The 17,831-nt window shown below is 53.4% G+C and overlaps 7 protein-coding genes across 7 annotated transcripts; 4 read left to right on the top strand and 3 right to left on the bottom strand.

Moving 5' to 3' along the window:
* Positions 1–490: 490 nt before the first annotated feature.
* Positions 491–2,385, top strand: N7506_007037 (Peptidase S10 serine carboxypeptidase; the record flags this gene model as incomplete). Its single annotated transcript, XM_056956330.1, has 6 exons — positions 491–932; positions 983–1,223; positions 1,274–1,289; positions 1,341–1,508; positions 1,560–1,713; positions 1,769–2,385. The coding sequence occupies 6 exons, from the start codon at positions 491–493 to the stop codon at positions 2,383–2,385; spliced, it is 1,638 nt and encodes a 545-aa protein (XP_056810664.1).
* A 313-nt stretch (positions 2,386–2,698) lies between these two features.
* On the bottom strand, positions 2,699–4,392 carry N7506_007038 (unc-93 family MFS transporter; the record flags this gene model as incomplete). Its single annotated transcript, XM_056956331.1, has 3 exons — positions 2,699–2,975; positions 3,030–3,733; positions 3,787–4,392. 3 exons carry the CDS (start codon positions 4,390–4,392, stop codon positions 2,699–2,701), a joined length of 1,587 nt encoding a protein of 528 aa, XP_056810665.1.
* Positions 4,393–5,222: 830 nt separating this feature from the next.
* On the top strand, positions 5,223–6,571 carry N7506_007039 (N-acetylglucosamine-6-phosphate deacetylase; the record flags this gene model as incomplete). Its single annotated transcript, XM_056956332.1, has 2 exons — positions 5,223–5,594; positions 5,669–6,571. The coding sequence occupies 2 exons, from the start codon at positions 5,223–5,225 to the stop codon at positions 6,569–6,571; spliced, it is 1,275 nt and encodes a 424-aa protein (XP_056810666.1).
* Positions 6,572–7,026: 455 nt separating this feature from the next.
* On the bottom strand, positions 7,027–8,742 carry N7506_007040 (GMC family oxidoreductase; the record flags this gene model as incomplete). Its single annotated transcript, XM_056956333.1, has 2 exons — positions 7,027–8,408; positions 8,496–8,742. The coding sequence occupies 2 exons, from the start codon at positions 8,740–8,742 to the stop codon at positions 7,027–7,029; spliced, it is 1,629 nt and encodes a 542-aa protein (XP_056810667.1).
* A 650-nt stretch (positions 8,743–9,392) lies between these two features.
* Positions 9,393–10,964, top strand: N7506_007041 (uncharacterized protein; the record flags this gene model as incomplete). The annotated part of the gene is made up of 2 exons (XM_056956334.1): positions 9,393–9,874; positions 9,950–10,964. 2 exons carry the CDS (start codon positions 9,393–9,395, stop codon positions 10,962–10,964), a joined length of 1,497 nt encoding a protein of 498 aa, XP_056810668.1.
* Positions 10,965–11,501: 537 nt separating this feature from the next.
* N7506_007042 (uncharacterized protein) lies at positions 11,502–12,755 on the bottom strand (the record flags this gene model as incomplete). Its single annotated transcript, XM_056956335.1, has 3 exons — positions 11,502–12,368; positions 12,427–12,575; positions 12,626–12,755. 3 exons carry the CDS (start codon positions 12,753–12,755, stop codon positions 11,502–11,504), a joined length of 1,146 nt encoding a protein of 381 aa, XP_056810669.1.
* A 912-nt stretch (positions 12,756–13,667) lies between these two features.
* Positions 13,668–16,655, top strand: N7506_007043 (putative beta-N-acetylglucosaminidase; the record flags this gene model as incomplete). The annotated part of the gene is made up of 4 exons (XM_056956336.1): positions 13,668–13,717; positions 13,790–13,908; positions 13,969–16,481; positions 16,548–16,655. 4 exons carry the CDS (start codon positions 13,668–13,670, stop codon positions 16,653–16,655), a joined length of 2,790 nt encoding a protein of 929 aa, XP_056810670.1.
* Positions 16,656–17,831: the final 1,176 nt, after the last annotated feature.

Raw genomic sequence — 17,831 nt, forward strand, 5'->3', positions numbered from 1 at the left:
AAATAATGATGCATAAAGCAAACACATCACGCCACAAACCACTGCACATCCATCATTCTCTCTATTATCTCTCTTTTGTGACCCTTGCGACCCCAAAGCAACCTTGGAACATGTCCACCGGCCAAAGATACAGGATGATTGGAGGCTAACAACTCTTGGCAGCGACGCCATCAGCGACTGTTTACCCCAACCCTGCATTGAGTGTCGATCTTTCCCCTCATCCACTCGATCCAGCCTCGTTCATCAAATCAGAATCCACAGCCCCCTCTATGCACCGCCAATGCACTCAATGCACGTCCAACCAGCTTCCAATCAGGCCCCCATCAGCCCCTGAAGTGGACCCTTACCGAGCGGGCTTTGTCGGGCGTACCTTCGACCACCGGACGTCCAACGGAGATCGCTGATTAGGCAACCTACCAATGCCCCGAGACAAATCCTTTTCCTATAAGTACGAGCCCGCCATGGCACTAAATCCTCCAAGGCGTCCACCATGCGTTTCTCGTGGATCTCACTGTTACCCGCCGTAACGGCAGCCTCGGTCCCGTCCTTTGAGGGGCTGTTCGCTCGTCAACTGCCTAATCATGCGACGGGTGTGAAAACCATTAAGACGGCGAATAATGTCACGATTCGCTATAAAGAGCCTGGTAAAGAGGGTGTCTGTGAGACTACCCCCGGTGTGAATTCGTATTCGGGTTATGTTGATCTTTCCCCGACGGAACATACGTTCTTTTGGTTCTTTGAGGCTCGACATGATCCTGAGAACGCCCCTATCACTTTGTGGCTGAATGGTGGCCCTGGAAGTGATTCTTTGATTGGACTTTTCGAGGAATTGGGTCCTTGTACCGTGAACAAGGATAATGAGACGGTTATTAACAAGCATTCTTGGAATGAGGTTTCTAATATGCTGTTCTTGTCCCAGCCACTGGGTGTCGGTAGGTTTATCATTGTTGTTTGTCTTTGAGCTTGGCTAATGAGACGACAGGTTTCTCATACGCCGAGAAGGGTGCTGGGTCCTTGAACCCCATCACGGGCTCCTTTGAAGATGGTTCCGTGGCTGGCGTGGATGGTCGCTATCCTGTCATCAATGCCACTGCTATCGATACCACTGAGCTGGCTGCTAAAGCTACCTGGGAAGTCCTGCAGGGATTCCTCAGTGGATTGTCCAAGTTGGACTCGAAGATCAAGTCAAAGAGCTTCAACCTCTGGACTGAGAGTTATGGAGGGTGAGTGTCTTCTGGATTTATGTCTACTATCAGTCACTAACCTGTTACAGACACTATGGCCCTGCTGTAAGCCAATCGATACTAAGATAGAGCAACGTGCAATACTGACCGTCATAGTTCTTCAACCACTTCTACCGTGAGAACCAGAAGATTGCCAACGGCACTCAGAAGGGCGTTCAGCTTGACTTCAACACTCTGGGTATAATCAACGGCATCATCGACGAGGGCATTCAAGCTCCTCACTACCCCGAGTTTGCTGTGAACAACACGTATGGCATCAAGGCCGTGAGTAGCCCAATTAATGTAGCAAACTCCAAGTATACTCACACCTCTTAGGTCAACGACACCGTCTACAACTACATGAAGTTCGCCAACGAGATGCCCAACGGCTGCCAGGATCAGGTTCTAACCTGCAAGCTGACCAACCGCACCTCCCTCTCCGACCACGCCCTCTGCACGGAAGCGACAAACATGTGCCGTGACAACGTCGGTTCGTCTACCCCATTCCTATCTTCAACCAAGAAACCACTACTGACATTTTCCAGAGGGCCCCTACTACTCCTTCAGCGGCCGCGGTGTCTATGACATCCGGCATCCACGCGACGACCCAACCCCAGAATCCTACTACCAGAACTACCTCGCCAAAGACAGCGTTCTGAACGCTCTGGGAGTTGACCTGAACTACACGCAATCCAACAACGAGATCTACTTCGCCTTCCAGCAAACCGGCGACTTCGTCTGGCCGAACTTCCTCGAAGATCTAGAAGATATTCTCGCGCGCCCTGTACGCGTAGCTCTCATCTACGGAGACGCAGATTATATCTGTAACTGGTTCGGTGGCGAGGCTGTCTCCCTCGCGACAAAGTATAAGCACAGCAAGCAGTTCCGCAAGGCGGGCTACGCGCCCTTCCTTGTTGACGGTGTTGAATACGGCGAGACGAGGGAGTATGGCAACTTCAGCTTCACGCGCGTTTATGAGGCGGGTCATGAGGTGCCGTATTATCAGCCTGAAGCATCGTTGCAGTTGTTCAATCGGACTGTGTTTGGTTGGGAGCTGCCGGAGGGGAAGAAGAAGTTGACGGCTGATTTCGGGTCCGAGGGACCTAGTGAGGCGACTCACACGCAGTCTTCTGTGCCTTTGCCATCGGCGACGAAGGTTTGATGGAGATATTACGTGGAAGATCAGATGGGATGAAATTCTTGGATTGAACCACTCGGAGTTCCCTCTGAGTCTACTCGATTCCGCCATTTTGGACGTTCATTATAGTTCCACCGTACATACAAGGTAAAAGACCACAAATCATATACATATTCAAGAGAAGAGTTGACATTGAAGATTCGTTGGGTGAAATACTCACGAGGAAGTCTCGTGGATGGGAGAGAAAAGAATGACACGCCGCGTAAATGCAAGTTCCGTGAGGGTAGGTGTAAAAAATCTAATAAATCCGTGGTGGTACAATTGAAAAGCTGAGAACTCAGGCTCGGGGGGCCGGCTCGTCTTGCGACTCGCGAAGAGTCTCAGTCGGCGTGTGATCCGCTGCCTGGTGCTTCTCCATCTCGCCGAGTTCATGGGTCGCAGTAGCGCCCATCACATCAGCAGTGGTGTTGTCTGAGAATCGCAAATCTTCTTCGACAGCAGTGCTGTTCTTAATCTTGAAGAAAATGACGGGCGAGGCGATGAGCATGCTGCCCATGAGAATGCCCCAGCAAGAGGCAAATTCGGTCATATAGGGTGTCTCCTGAGCATCCAGGCTGTGATTTGTTAGCAAGTGAATAAATAGTAGGAGCATTGGATGATTAACTTACCTCCACATGCCAGCAGCACCGGCAGACTGGATGCCCTTGTAGAAACCAGCAAAGTTGGCCAGCTTGCGGCTGTTGTTGGAAAGGGATCCCATGTACCAGTAGGTGCAGGTCTGGAACGCAGCATCGTAGAACCCGTAAAACATGTACAGGAACATGGGGCCAATGTAGTTACTGTCGGTGAAGTCGGTACCGATCTCGCCAGACTCCCTCGTGTACCCTCTCTGGAAGACGTAGCCACCGCCCCAAATAGCCATAGTCACAGCAACCAGAATGCCAAAGTTGAGCTTGGCGCGCCATTGCCGGGACAGACCCTTCAAATCCAATAGCTGACCAAAGACGAAAGCGCCCACCATCTGCATCAACCAGTACAGGAGACTGTTGAGGGCGCGGGTGCGGACGTTGAAGTAGGCCAGGTTGACGGCGTTGAAGTGGTATCCGTAGAACCAGTTACTGGCGAGGAACATGGGGAACATGAGGACGATGTACGAATCCTGCAGCAGTGTCTCCCACAGACCCAGGAACTCTGATTTCCAAGTCGGGTTCTTGATGACGATAATTCGGGAACCATCCTTGCGCTTGACATGCTTACAGTCGGCGATGCACCAGCAGAGGATGAACCCGATGGCCATGAGAACCAGGAAGGCGATGTATGTGGCGTTGTCGACTCTCCCGGCGTTGGAGTGCATGTTTTGACCGAGAGGAATCTGATATGCAATTAGCCTCGAGTTCGAGGGGGAAAGTTCTCAATGCCACTTACCAAACTGCCAATCACACCACCCAGGTTAAAGATAACCCAGAAGATGGCGATATATTTTCCCTTCTCGTGCTCCCGGGGATAACTCAACATCACCGCGCCCTGAGCACACCATAGCAGACCGGCACAGACACCGAGGAAAGCACCGGCGAAGATCAGGAAACCGGCATTCTCATTGATATTGTACGACAAAAGAGCCGCGACGTAGAGGAAGTAGCCCAGACCACCGAGAGACAGGGTCAAGCGAAGACCGATTCGATTGGCAATCGAACCCGCGAAGAAGCCTACCACGGCAAAGGTACTGTATAGGGCTGTATTGGCGTTGTTCACATCGTGGGGGTTGACCTGGCCACCGCCACCGAGGCCACTGACGGCATTGAACATGCCAGGACATAAGAAACAGACGAACGAGACCAGGTATAGTTGCATCTCCGGGGAGGCAAAATAGGGGGCCTGCCAGTTGCCCCATTTGAATATGGGCTTGTACATCCACGCGGGGCCTATCACCGCTTGGTCGACCCCGGACTCCGGATCGGAAGACGAGGCCGCATCATGCTCCTGCGCCAACTCCATTTGTCTCTGTTCCTGCTTCTCCTCAGGACTCGCCATAGTTGGAAGAAGAAACAGATCGGATCTACAGGGGAATCAACCGGGTATTAAGGAATAACAAATGAACCAAGGAGGCGGAATGTGGCCACGTGAGAATGGCCGTGAAGAATGTAGGGAAGTGCAAATTGGAAGCAGAACCCTGTAAACGGAAAAGCTGAAGATCTTCAAACAGCGGAATTGAAGATTGAAGTAGATGACTTTTTTTTCTGACACTAGTGAGTTTAGCCAGTAGCCGAGCTTTGTGGTCTTATCTGGGGGACCCAGTTTTTTTGGATGCGACACCATCATGAATTGCACGGGGTTGCGGGGGAGATGGAGACTCTGGAGAGGAGGAGCTCAGTTGAACGAACCATGGTGCAGCAAGTGGAGGAGTGATGAGCCGATGAATAATGACAAGTTTGGGTCCCAGTGAATGATTGTGTGCCGAGTCCAACTGGGTCGAGAGAGACAAAAGATGGCAGAGTTGCATCGGCAGACCCGCATGCGGAGTGTCGCATGCGGGGGCGGTCTGAACCAGACCGAGTGAGTATGTAATCGGTATTCTGCTGTATTGAAGTTGAGGTATGGTAAACATACAGTAACTGTAGTACGGACACTACGGACAGTACGGACGGTACGTATCTTCCGGAAGTTGTCAGCCACGAGTCTACCACATCGGCATGCCGAATGTCACCTGTAGTCCCTCGTGTTACATATCTGGTCGTTTATGTACTTGGCTTCCCCTCGTCCTTTTTCTTGTTTCCTTTTAGTCAACCTCGGTATCTGAAACATCTTGGCTATCTCTCTCTCTCACCTATCTCAAGCTATCGCAGATAGCACTGATAGGCAATATGCCGGGAAAAACAGCGGCCACTCCGCGTATCACCAAGTTCACCAACTGTCGATTGGTGCGCGGGACAGCTTTAGTCGAACAAGATCTCTGGATTGATTCTCTCACGGGCAAGATTCTCAAAGACCAGGAAGCCTTCTATGAGCTCCACCTGTCACCAGATGAGATCATTGATCTGGGCGGCCGCATCGTCGCCCCCGGCATGATCGATGTCCAGCTCAATGGCGCACACGGATTTGACTTCTCGGTCCCTGCCGACACCAAGGAGGAATACGACGAGGGTCTGCGCATGGTGAACAAAGGTCTGGCGCGGACCGGTGTGACCTCATACCTCCCGACTGTGGTTAGCTCCACCGCCGAAGTATACCACAAGGTAAGAAAAACACAACATCACCACGAGAAACTCAAAATAAAAAAAAAGCTCTCGACTAACACACCAAAAACCAGGTGCTTCCCTCTCTCGGCCCAACAGCCAAGGTTCACAAACCGCAAGATGGCGCCGAATCCCTCGGTGCCCACGCCGAAGGCCCCTTCATCAGCCCCGGCCGCAACGGCATCCACAAGTCCGAAGTCCTCCTCTCCGCAGAGACCTTCGCCGACATCCTCGCCTGCTACGGCGCCGACAATGTCAACCCCAACCCTATCAAGATGATCACCGCCGCCCCCGAAGTCGGCAACATGATGGCCCAGATCCCCGAGATCGCCAGCCGCGGCATCATCTATTCCATCGGCCACTCCGACGCAACCTACGAGCAAGCCGTGGCCGCCACCCACCAAGGCGCCCGCATGGTCACCCACCTCTTCAACGCCATGCGCCCCTTCTACCACCGCAACCCAGGCATCTTCGGCCTGCTGGGCCAGTCCGAGCGCCGCAGACCCTTCTACGGCGTCATCGCTGACGGGATCCATCTGCACCCGACCAGCATCAAGATCGCCTACAATGCCCACCCGGACGGTCTGGTCCTGGTGACGGATGCGATGCGTCTGTGTGGATTGCCCGATGGAACCTATGACTGGACGAATGGGGAGCGAATCGTCAAGACGGGCGCGCGCCTGACGCTGGAAGGCTCCGATAAGATCGCTGGGTCCTCTGCGACGCTTATTGAGTGTGTGAACAACTTCCGGCGCTGGTCTGGGGCGTCGACGGCTGCGGCGATTAATGCGGTCACTGCAGTGCCAGCGCGTTTGCTTGGGTTGGAGGGTGTGAAGGGATCGTTGGAGAGTGGGGCGGATGCGGATCTGGTCATTTTGGGAGAATGCGAGGATCCGTTCTCGGGCCCGACTTTGACGGTCGATCAGGTCTGGAAGTTCGGAGCTAAGATCCATGATACTGACAAGGCTGTGGTTTGAGTGCATCGTATGATGTTTTGTTATCTTTGTTATCTTTCTTTTTGATTTGGGTATCCTTTTTTTCACAATTATTCGGGCATATCTCATCGTTGGTTTCGAATTGGTTACAGGAGTTTGGTGGCATCCAGCATAGAATGCAAACTACCAATTGAGCTTTTTTTTTTTTTTTGTTCTTTACTTCCATTACTTTTTATTTTTCTACTGAGTAGATGAGAAAGAAAATTCAAGATAGTGTCATTTATACAAATGTTCTGTAAATCCCAGTCTCGTAGACTGAGAGCGCCAATTCCCCCGCATGCGGCCTGCGGGGATGGTCGCTCGACTCCAACGGAGCTCGGTGCTGCTCGCTTGTATGCTAAAAAAATGAACAAAAATAGGAACCCAAAAAACAACTTTTACAGGCATGTCAGATCTTTGGCACGTAAAAAAATATATGATCCGTAGAATGATGCACTCTACAGGCGGGGCTGGTTGCGAGCCCAGCCAGCCTCACCGGCGATAAGCTCGGCAGCGCGCTCACCAATGGTCAGCACGGTCAACATGGGGTTGACGGTGGGCATGTCGGGGAAGACACCGGCATCGGCGATACGGACGCCCTTGAGGCCGCGGACCTTCAGGGTGGGGTCGACAACGGCCAGAGGGTCGCTGCGCACGTCACCCATCTTGGTAGTTCCGGCCGGGTGGTACACGGTGTGAGCAACGCGACGACCGTACTCGGAGAGCTCCTCGTCGGTCTGGATCTTGGGGCCAGGGGCGACCTCGCGCTTGATCCACTCCTTGAAGGGAGACTGCTTGGCGATCTCACGGGCAGCCTTGAGACCGGCCACGATGGTGGCGGCATCGTAACCCTCGGGGTCGGTGAAGTAGCGGAAGTCCAGGGAAGGCTTGACGGAGGGGTCGGCGGAGGTCAGGAAGAGACGACCGCGGGAGCGGGGGCGGGGAATGTTGGGGGTCATGCAGAAGGCATTCACGATCTCGTCGTAACCGAGACGGGTGGTGTTGAGAGTGAAGGGGATCTGGTAGCAGTGCATCATCACATCGGCAATCTTGCCGTCGAAGCCAGCAGCGTTGGGAAGCTCGCGGCGCAGGAAGATACCGGCGTCAGAGTCCATGGTAGTCTGGTTCTGGGGGACGGGGCGGTTGAGCTCCCACATGATGATACTCTCGGGGTGGTCGAGCAAGTTCTCACCGACACCGGGGAGATCCTTGACAACGGGGATGCCCAGAGCAGACAGCTGCTCACGGGGACCGAGACCAGAGAGCATCATCAGACGGGGAGTGTCAACCGCACCGGCGCAGAGAACGGTCTCCTTCTTGTGACGAAGGGTCAGCTTCTCGCCAGACTGCAAAGTGACGTTGACACCGGTCACGGCATCGCCCTCAACGTTGACCTTGGAAACCCAAGCGTTGGTGAGGATGGTCAGGTTGGGGCGCTTCTCGTCGCCGCGAAGAATGGGGTGAATGTAAGCAACGGAGGCACTGCTGCGGCGGCCATCGTCGGGGTTGTAGGAGACATTGAAAAAGCCCACACCCTGGGACAGCTCTCCAGTGTTGCGGATGTCGTCGTTGAAGTTCTCAATGACGGGAATGTCCATGGCAGAGGAGCAGGCCTGGATCCAGTCCTTGCAAAGCTGGTTGCGGTGACGGGCGTGCACCGGCTGCACGGTGTTGCGCAGGTTGTCAATGATACGGGTGAAGGTCTCAAAGTCCCAGCCCTTGCAGCCCTTGGACACCCAGTTTTGGCAATCATACTCGAAAGGACGGAACGAGATGAGAGTGTTGTGGCTGGAGCAACCACCCAGCACCTTGGCGCGGGAGTGGCGGATATGGCTGTTACCTGCGGGGAAAATGTCAGCACCATGGTCTCATGCACGACTGACGAGCTCTCCAAGCTGCAGACGTTTGAATGGGGCAGAAAGCTTACCCATGGGCTGCTCAGTGGTGCCGTAGTCGTAGTCCAGCTCACCACCGAGGAGGTTGAGCCATTCCTTGAGGTTCAGGACTCGGTCGTCCATAAAGTCACTGGGACCACCCTCAATGACCAAAGTACGCTTGTTGGGGAGGTACTCGGCCAGACGAGCGGCGATCACACAGCCAGCGGTGCCGCCACCGACGACGATGTAGTCGTAGCTGTTCACATCGACAGCGGGGAGTTCGTTAGTGGTAGCCATGGTGAGATGATGAATACCAGAGGAAGAGGAAGAGGAAGAGGAGAGAACTTTAAAATAGAAAAAAGAGAAGGGCAAGAATTGGAGACGAGCCAGTGGGCTGATGGGCTATTTACTCAAATTTTCTTTTTCTTTTTTCCGTTAGGCCCGGCGAACTGCGCGGCTCTGACTGGTGGCGATCTCTGCATGGTGGAGAGAGTCTTAGATAATGCGAGCCCACCGACTTTCTCGGCCGTTTTGCTTATCGTAGACGGCTGGTTTCTATCTGCGACAAGGGGCTCATCTCAGATAGGAGGAGGATTCCGGAACGGCACTGATATGCCATGTTGAGAGAGAAAGTCCAGTAAGTGCAGGGAGTCGAGTTAGTCAAGTCGAGTCCGTCGAGGGATTTGCAAACCCGACAAGGTTGAAGAATAGAGTTAAGCCCCCCCGCGTATCGTACATTGTACAGGGTACTTGGCACTTACGTACTGGATTGGTGCCAGGGCGGAGTACCCAGTACCTCTGCCACGATCCTCGGAATCTGATACGCGCTAGACGGGGTTAGTACGTCAGTTCCCGTTTTTTTTAAAGGCGGTGTGGCTCACTTTCTTCAGACCGAGGTCATGTCGGGGAGATTTTCGTGGATTCGCTATCTCAATCATAACGCAGTCATGTCTCTCTCCTTCCCTCCTCGTCAGCTCTACTACAACGGTAAGGTGCAAGCCGCAACCTCCGGCAAGACCTTCCAGACCATCAACCCCGCCACCGCAACCCCGCTGGCCGACATTCAGGTCGCCTCCAACAGTGATACCGATGCTGCCATCGCCGCGGCGGACCGGGCATTCCCCTCCTGGGCCCAGACCCCGCTGATTGCGCGCGCTCGCATCCTCCACAAGGCCGCCGCCCTCCTGCGCGAGCGCAATGATGAAATCGCCCGCGTCGAAACATTGGACTCCGGCAAGGCGTTCACCGAGACGAGCACCGTCGATGTCGTGACAGGCGCCGATGTGTTGGAGTACTACGCCAACTTCATTGGTGGTGGAGGTCTCAACGGTGAGACCACCCACCTCCGTGAGGACGCGTGGGTGTACACCAAGAAGTCTCCTCTTGGAGTGTGCGCGGGCATTGGTGCCTGGAACTACCCCATTCAGATGTAAGTTTCCAATTCGACATTGAGCTTCATTGCACATTAAGGAGAGAGTATGGACTTGTGCTAACCGCAATATAGTGCCCTTTGGAAGTCAGCTGCGTGCTTGGCCGCCGGAAACACCATGGTTTACAAGCCCAGTGAATACACACCCCTCCACGGCCAGACTCTGGCACAGATTTACACCGAAGCCGGTCTTCCCGATGGTGTCTTCAACGTGGTCAACGGTGCCGGTGACGTCGGCGCGTACTTGACCAGCCACCCCTCCATCGCCAAGGTCTCCTTCACGGGCCAAGTCGCCACCGGCCAGAAGGTCGCAGGTTCCGCGGCCGGCAACATGAAGTACGTGACCATGGAACTGGGCGGTAAGAGCCCCTTGATCGTCTGCCCCGATGCAGAGCTGGAGAGTGCCGTCAATGGCGCGATGATGGCCAACTTCTACAGCACGGGCCAGGTCTGCACCAACGGTACCCGTGTCTTCGTCCCTCGCGCCATGAAGGCCGCATTCGAGAAAAGTTTGCTGGACAAGATCCAATATGTGCGGGCGGGCCCGCTCTTCGACGAGCAGACCAACTTCGGTCCCTTGAGCTCCAAGCCTCACTACGAGAAGGTGCTCTCTTACATCCAGCACGGTATTGACGGCGACCGCGCCACTCTTCTCTGCGGTGGTGTCGAGAAGCCCGATCTGCCCAAGGACCTGCAGGCCGGATTCTGGGTCAAGCCCACGATCTTCACTGACTGCACGGATTCCATGCGCATTGTCCAGGAAGAGATTTTCGGTCCCGTCATGTCCATCCTGTACTATGACACCGTCGAAGAGGCCGTGCAGCGGGCCAACACCACCGAGCTCGGTCTCGCAGCCGGTGTCTTCACCAAGGATCTCAACCAGGCTCACCGCATCATTGACCAGCTTCAGGCTGGTATCACCTGGGTGAACACCTGGGGTGAGAGCCCTGCCGAGATGGCTGTCGGTGGCTGGAAGAAGAGCGGTCTGGGTGTGGAGAATGGTCGTCGCGGTATCGAGGCTTGGCTGCAGAACAAGAGCACTCTGGTCGACATGAGCGGCTCGGTGCCTTCAGTCTTTGCCAAGCTGTAAATAATATATATGCATGTTCTCAATTGGTTCAGAGTGTACAGACAATCATTGATTTGCATCTAGATTTGATCAAAATTAAATCTGGCATTGGCCGTTCTTATTGACTTGCGTGTATTCAGTAATTGAATTATACTACTCAACTCTGGAGAGAGGTCGGTGTTCTGTCTTCCTAACCTTGGAAGCTTACTTGGTGTTCTCGGACCTGTTAAACAGTGTATACTCAAAGATCTTCCAGAGATGTTTGATCTGCTGTGATCCTGTGTTGATCAACTCGGCAATACTTCAGATAGACACACTACATACGATGGAAATAAACACGGAATACAGATAAATGATGCACAATTAGAATAATTTATGGCTACCATCATAATATTACACTGAAAGAATTGAGAATCAAAAGATAGCCCATCTATTGGTCAAATCGAAACGCCGGAACCCCATGGACCGAAGCCATAATCAAGATAAGCCATGCAGATGTCACGCAATAAACCCGCAAAGAGAAATTGGAAAAATGAACTGAAGATACCTTATCTTTCCCTACAGCGCAGTCATGCGAGTGCCCATACGGTCGAAGATCAGATCACTCTTGATGGTTCCGTCCAAACCACCAATGGCCGAGTCCACGAGGCGCGAAGACATGCTATCGGGAGTAAGCTCGTCATCCTCCATGGCGTGGTGCAACTCGGTATTGATGCGCAGATCCTTAGGAACCTTCTCGGGGGTTCGATCGGGGGTCTCCTGCTGCGCAGTCTTGGGGGTCTTGGGCATGGGGCCCGGAACATAAGTCCGGGGCCGGTAGACCAGAGCGGGTCCCTGGGTGCGGGCATCGGTTCCAGCCTGCTCGATGGATTCGAAGTATCGAACCGTCTTGACCTTGAGTTCGAGAGTCGCGTCCCGATCACACACAACCAGTGGGTGCTGGTGGAGCTGCAGCGCGGACAGTGTCCACATGTGGTTCACGGCCTCTTCGAGTCCCTTCTGCACGGCGATGGCCTTGTGTGCGCCCGTGGCTACGATGACCACCTCCCGTGACTCCATGATGGTTTTGATGCCGACGGTCATGGCCATGCGGGGCACCTTGGTGACGTCGTTGCCGAAGAAGCGGCTGTTGGCGAGGATGGTGTCGTAGGCGAGGGTCTTGACTCGGGTGCGACTGTTGAGCGAGGATCCAGGCTCGTTGAAGGCGATGTGGCCATCGGGTCCGACGCCGCCGAGGAAGAGCTCAATACCGCCGTAGAGGGCGATGCGCTGTTCGAATGCCGCACACTCCGCGGTCAGATCGGTGGCTTCGCCGTTGAGAATATTGATATTCTGTGGGGGGATGTCCACGTGCGAGAAGAAGTGCTTGTACATGAAGCTGTGGTAGGATTCCGGGTGGTCACGAGGAAGTCCCACGTATTCATCCTGTGATGGTGTGAGTGGGTGATGTCTCTGCGAGTAGAAGGCTGAAGGGTATTCTTACCATGTTGAAGGTCACGACATTCTTGAAAGAGATCTCGCCGGCACGGTGGCGCTGCACGAGGATCTTGTAGATAAACTCCGGGCTGCTGCCGGTGGGCAGACCGAGGACGAAGGGCTGCTCCGGGGTGGGCTTGAAAGCCTGGATGCGGCCTGGATGCAGAAGTCAGCAGAGTCGAGCATCGCGAGTCATCTCAACTTACTGATGATGTAGTCTGCGATGTACACAGACGCCGAGCGAGGGTCTTCTCTGATGATAACACGCCTGTAGAGTATTAGCGCTGTGAATATACCAGATGAGATATGCGATAAAGAGAGCTGTCGCACATACATGATTACGTCACTTGTGTGTGTGAAGTTGAGTATGGAAGAAAGGAAGAAGATCCAAAGAGATTGAAAGTGGTTGAGATGGAAGATGTTAAGATGTAGGGCCCATGGGTTACAATGATACAGTGCCAAACTGATCTCCCACGTCGCATAGGGCCAGACACGTTCTACTACTATGGATCTCTACCGGAAGTGTATCATTGAGGTCCAATGGCGCTGATAACCAGACCTCATTCTATGGGCCGCACTTGACACAAAGATGGGGAAGCCTCCATTCCGCTGCAATAGATGACCCATGTGGCTAAACAATGACAGACAGCCAACAATAGTCCACCACGATGGAATGACGTCGTGAGATAGTCTACCAGAAGAGGGAAAAAGGAAGAGATGTGGAAGTGAAGGTTCCATTTGGGTGTACAACGTTGTAGAAGTGGCCCTCGAGTGTAACCCTACAGCGTCGCAGTCGTATGGTCATGTAAATTCAATACAGCACGTGATACAAGGACGGGACTAGCTTGGAAGTGAAGTATCACTGGGTGTATTATGGTACAATGGACCTTGTAAGTCTGTATCTGGGAGGTTTTGTAGTTCCAAGGAACCTAAGACAGTCAGGGGAAAGTCAATTGAGTCTGAAATGAGTAGATGAAGAGTCAGAACGGTGTAAACTCATCAGTTCAAGTGGAAGATTAGTCAGCAGTCAAGAAAAGAACTGGTTAGGTAAACACACGTGACACCCGTTTAAGCGGGGAGCTTATCTTATCAGCCTTCCCCGACATTTGGACATTTGCGGCTGAGGCTCGGCCTTTTGACTCCTGCAACGTCGTCACCTGACGATAACCGCTGTGCTTACCACCGTTCCCGTCCTCCGACGCACCCTTCGAATCCTACCTTTGGGCTGCCACGCATTCCTCCAGGGCTATGGCCCGGAAAGAGGACATGCTGCCCCCAGGCTGGGATGATCTAGATAGGTATGATGATCGGTGGAACCTGGTCCTGGTCACTTTCCATTTTGGGAAATCTGCGCTGACACGTCCCTGTAGGCAAATGGGTCAGCTCTTTATGATGGGCTTTGATGGGACAGAGGTCAATCCACAGATCCGATCCCTGATAGAGAACTATCATCTAGGCGCGGTCTTGTTATCCGCGAAGAATTTGAAATGTATTGGCTTCGGGTCACGCGCTTTTGATCCCATGGACTGTTACTGACACGCACCTATAGCTGCCGAGGATGCCACTAGATTGGTCTTGGAATTGCAGACCATTGCGCGCGACGCAGGCCATCCAGTCCCTCTGCTTATCGCGTTGGACCAGGAGAATGGCGGCGTCAACAGCTTGTATGACGAAATATACATTCGTCAATTCCCCAGTGCCATGGGTATTGCGGCCACGGGATCCAAATCCCTAGCCCACGAGGTCGCCTTGGCCACCGCGCAGGAGCTCAAGGCAGTGGGCGTCAATTGGATTTTAGGACCCGTGTTGGATGTGTTGACTAATGTTCGAAACCAGCCATTGGGAGTTCGAACCTCTGGAGATGACCCCCAAGAGGCATCCAAATTTGGTGTGCAGTTCATGAGGGGCTACCAGGAAGCTGGTCTGGTAACCTGTGGGAAACACTTTCCATCGTATGGAAATCTGGAGTTCCTCGGCTCACAGAACGATGTCCCGATTATCACGGAATCATTGGAGCAACTCAGTCTCAGCGCGTTGGTCCCCTTTCGCAGCGCGATCACCCAGGGGCTGGATGCGATGATGGTGGGCGGTGTATCGATGTCATCAGCTGGAATGAATGTAATGCACGCGTGCTTGAGTGATCAAGTCGTGGACGAGCTTCTCAGGAAAGACCTCCAATTTCAAGGGGTGGTGGTGTCGGAATGCCTAGAAATGGAGGCTCTGACGCACAACATCGGTGTTGGAGGCGGCACTGTGATGGCAAAGAACGCTGGCTGCGATGTCATCCTGTTATGTCGGTCATTTCCAGTCCAGCAAGAGGCCATCAATGGACTGAAGCTAGGGGTGGAGAATGGAATAATCGGCCGACAACGAATCGAACAATCGTTACGACGCGTCCTGGATTTAAAGGCGCGGTGTACCTCGTGGGAACAAGCCCTGAACCCTCCAGGGCTTTCTTCACTTACACAAATGCAACCGTCGCATACCCATCTTTCCACCCGAGCTTACAACTCTTCTATCACGGTCATGCGAGATAAGAATAACTTACTTCCCCTGTCCAATGTCATCGATGCAGACGAAGAACTTTTGCTTCTCACTCCGCTGGTCAGGCCACTGCCAACCTCGGCGGTATCTCTCTCAGTTTCGGAGACTGCCCACGGACCATTTGATACCTTCCCTGGGGATCGAACTTCCTCTGTCCTGAGTGGGGAGAGTGTCTTTAAAGAACTGGGACGTGCCCTCTCACGACAAAGACATGGCCGTGTGTTGCACACCTCCTATACCTCGAACGGTGTGCGTCCCATTCATGAAGACCTCATTCAGAGGGCGAGTGCAGTCATCGTGGTCACGGCAGATGCAAATCGGAATATGTACCAGCAGGGGTTTTCGAAACATGTCTCCATGATCTGCCAGTCACACTACTCCCCGTCCGGGGAACGCCGCGAAATACCCTTGATTGTGGTAGCAGTGAGCTCGCCGTATGATTTCGCCGTGGACTCCTCCATCGGTACTTATATATGCACGTACGACTTCACCGAGACCGCTCTCCAAGCCTTAGTCAAGGTTTTATATGGCGACCTCACACCCTCGGCCGCGCTGCCGGGGTCGATCGGCCGCACCCAGAAGATTCACCAGTCCCGCCAGCATTGGCTCGTGGAAAACTGGAACGAAGAGCGCGATTCCTATGCGCTCGACGTTCTCCTAGATACCATGCGCGCGGATTGCCCACCGGGCCAACCATCCGAGCTGCTGGGCGCTACGTCCAGCAGCTTTCTCCTTCGAAAAGAAGACATCGACGAAGCCCACTTCGTCGTTCGGAATAGTAGCACCCAGGCTCTCTACGGCTTCTGTGCCACCTATTTCTTCCGTTCCACGGGTGTAGGTGTCCTAGGCTGTCTAATCGTCGACCCGAGTCGCCGAAAGCTCTCTATCGGCCACTCCCTCCACGGCCGCGCCATCCGCACCCTCCTCCAGAGAAACGGGATGCGTCGCTTTCAACTCGGCTCCCGTCTCCCAGGCATCTACCTTGGCATTCCCACCGTCAATCCCGCCGAGCGCAAACGCTTGCGCCAATGGTTCGCCAATATGGGCTGGAACACCGCTCTCTCCCGCCCCGTCTGCAGTGTCATCCTCCGCAACCTGGCGACCTGGGTGCCGCCGGACGGTCTGACTGCCACGCTGCAAAGCGCGGAGGTCATCTACGATCTCGTCTACGGGTGGGACTTTGCCCAGGCTATCCTCGACCATATCAAGACGTACGCCCGACAGGGGGTAGTGGATATCTATCGCATGGCGCTGGGGGGCGCGCCTAATTGCGGGATCATCCGGGCCAAACGGCCGTCCGACGGGGTTATCCTGGGCAGCATCGTGATTTACAATGAGCGCTCCGCCTTGGCGGATCATATGCCCGTCCTGCGGGCGACCCCTGCAGCGGTTGGCGGAATTTCCTCGCCGGTGATTTCGCCGTGTGGAGAGGATTATTCCACGATCATGCAGGGGTTGGTGCTCTTGGCTATTAAGCAGATTCGAAAATTGAGTGCCGATGCAGTGGTGATGGATTGTGTATGGTTCCCTTTCCTTTGCCCTTTCCTTCCCCTTCGTCTGTTGTTTTGAACTAACTGGTTATAGGTTGACGGCGATGGCACCTTCGATCTCTCCACGATGGGATTTACGACGCTGCACAGTTTTGAGGAGGTGAACTGCGATGCAGCAACATGGACGATGATGCATACGTAGAGTTTTGGTCTTTTTGTGTTTCTATGATATCCATTACGCATTGGGTCTTTTATTCAGTTTATACGAAATATATACTCTCGGCTCGGGATTCGGGCTGAATCCCTAACTACCGACAGGCACCAGAATTGCTTTCTCACTGGCCCGGAGCTCCGCTGTAGGTTTTTGCTGGGTCTGGCTGAACCCACTCTGCCCACTTTTTCTTTTAGGTCTGTGCAGCAGGTAGTATTTGTACAGTGACATTGGAGAACTGGATATCCATAGATATAAATATATATATATATATATATATATATCGATATATCAGAATAGTCGTTCGAGTGGTTAAAAACAAACACTCCCACACGACACCCACGAGACAAATAGGACAAACCGAGCAAACCCAGCAAACGTGCCTCGGTCGTCGGGGCCAAACTTTGATCCGATGCCTCGGTCTGATTGGCCCGTTTTTTGGGTTTTGGCCTGTTTGCGTTAAATGCCTCAGTCGTACGGATTGCAATTTCCACTTGCACACCCTCGGGGCTTGCACATTCCTGGAAGTGGCAAAGTCGTGGTTTCTGATATCGACGTTGGGACTATCAGGGAGATCAGGACTATCAGGGCTAGGACTATCAGAGCTGGAGAGTGGACAGTTGACACTTGGGGAAGCTTCCAGATGATCACCCGCTCTGGCGGTACCAGCGCTGAAGAAAGCCCCAGGGGTCGAGGACTAGAATGGACCAAGTCAGCACTCAGACGGGCATCGCGCCGGATAGAGCAAGCGAACGAAGGGAAGATCATCTCGGGATGATCGAATCGGGTAAATGCACAGACCTCAAGGCCCCATTGGCCTTCACATGCGAAAACGAAGCTTGTCCTGGATCCGGTTGTTTTCTTCTTTTTTTCATTGGTCGATCCACGGTTGACTCTGACACTTTGTATCTCCTTCCACAACGGTGGACAATCAGAAAAGACAGAAACACCAACAAGAAAGTCTAAAGAAAGTCAAAAGGTCGAAACTTTTGCAGATCGACGGACATCGCCGGGCCAAGCACGAGGCGTCTATTCTATGCATGATTATTGCAGGTTGCATGATTACCCATTGCCCATTACCCATTACCCTATGTGGGGGGCCTGACAGGGTCCAAATACGGGGGAACATACTTCAGATCACTTGACGGATCGTTCCAAAGTCCATGT

Source organism: Penicillium brevicompactum (assembly GCF_028827555.1).
Source record: "Penicillium brevicompactum strain IBT 35665 chromosome Unknown utg000005l_segment0_segment0, whole genome shotgun sequence".
NCBI lineage: Eukaryota > Fungi > Ascomycota > Eurotiomycetes > Eurotiales > Aspergillaceae > Penicillium > Penicillium brevicompactum.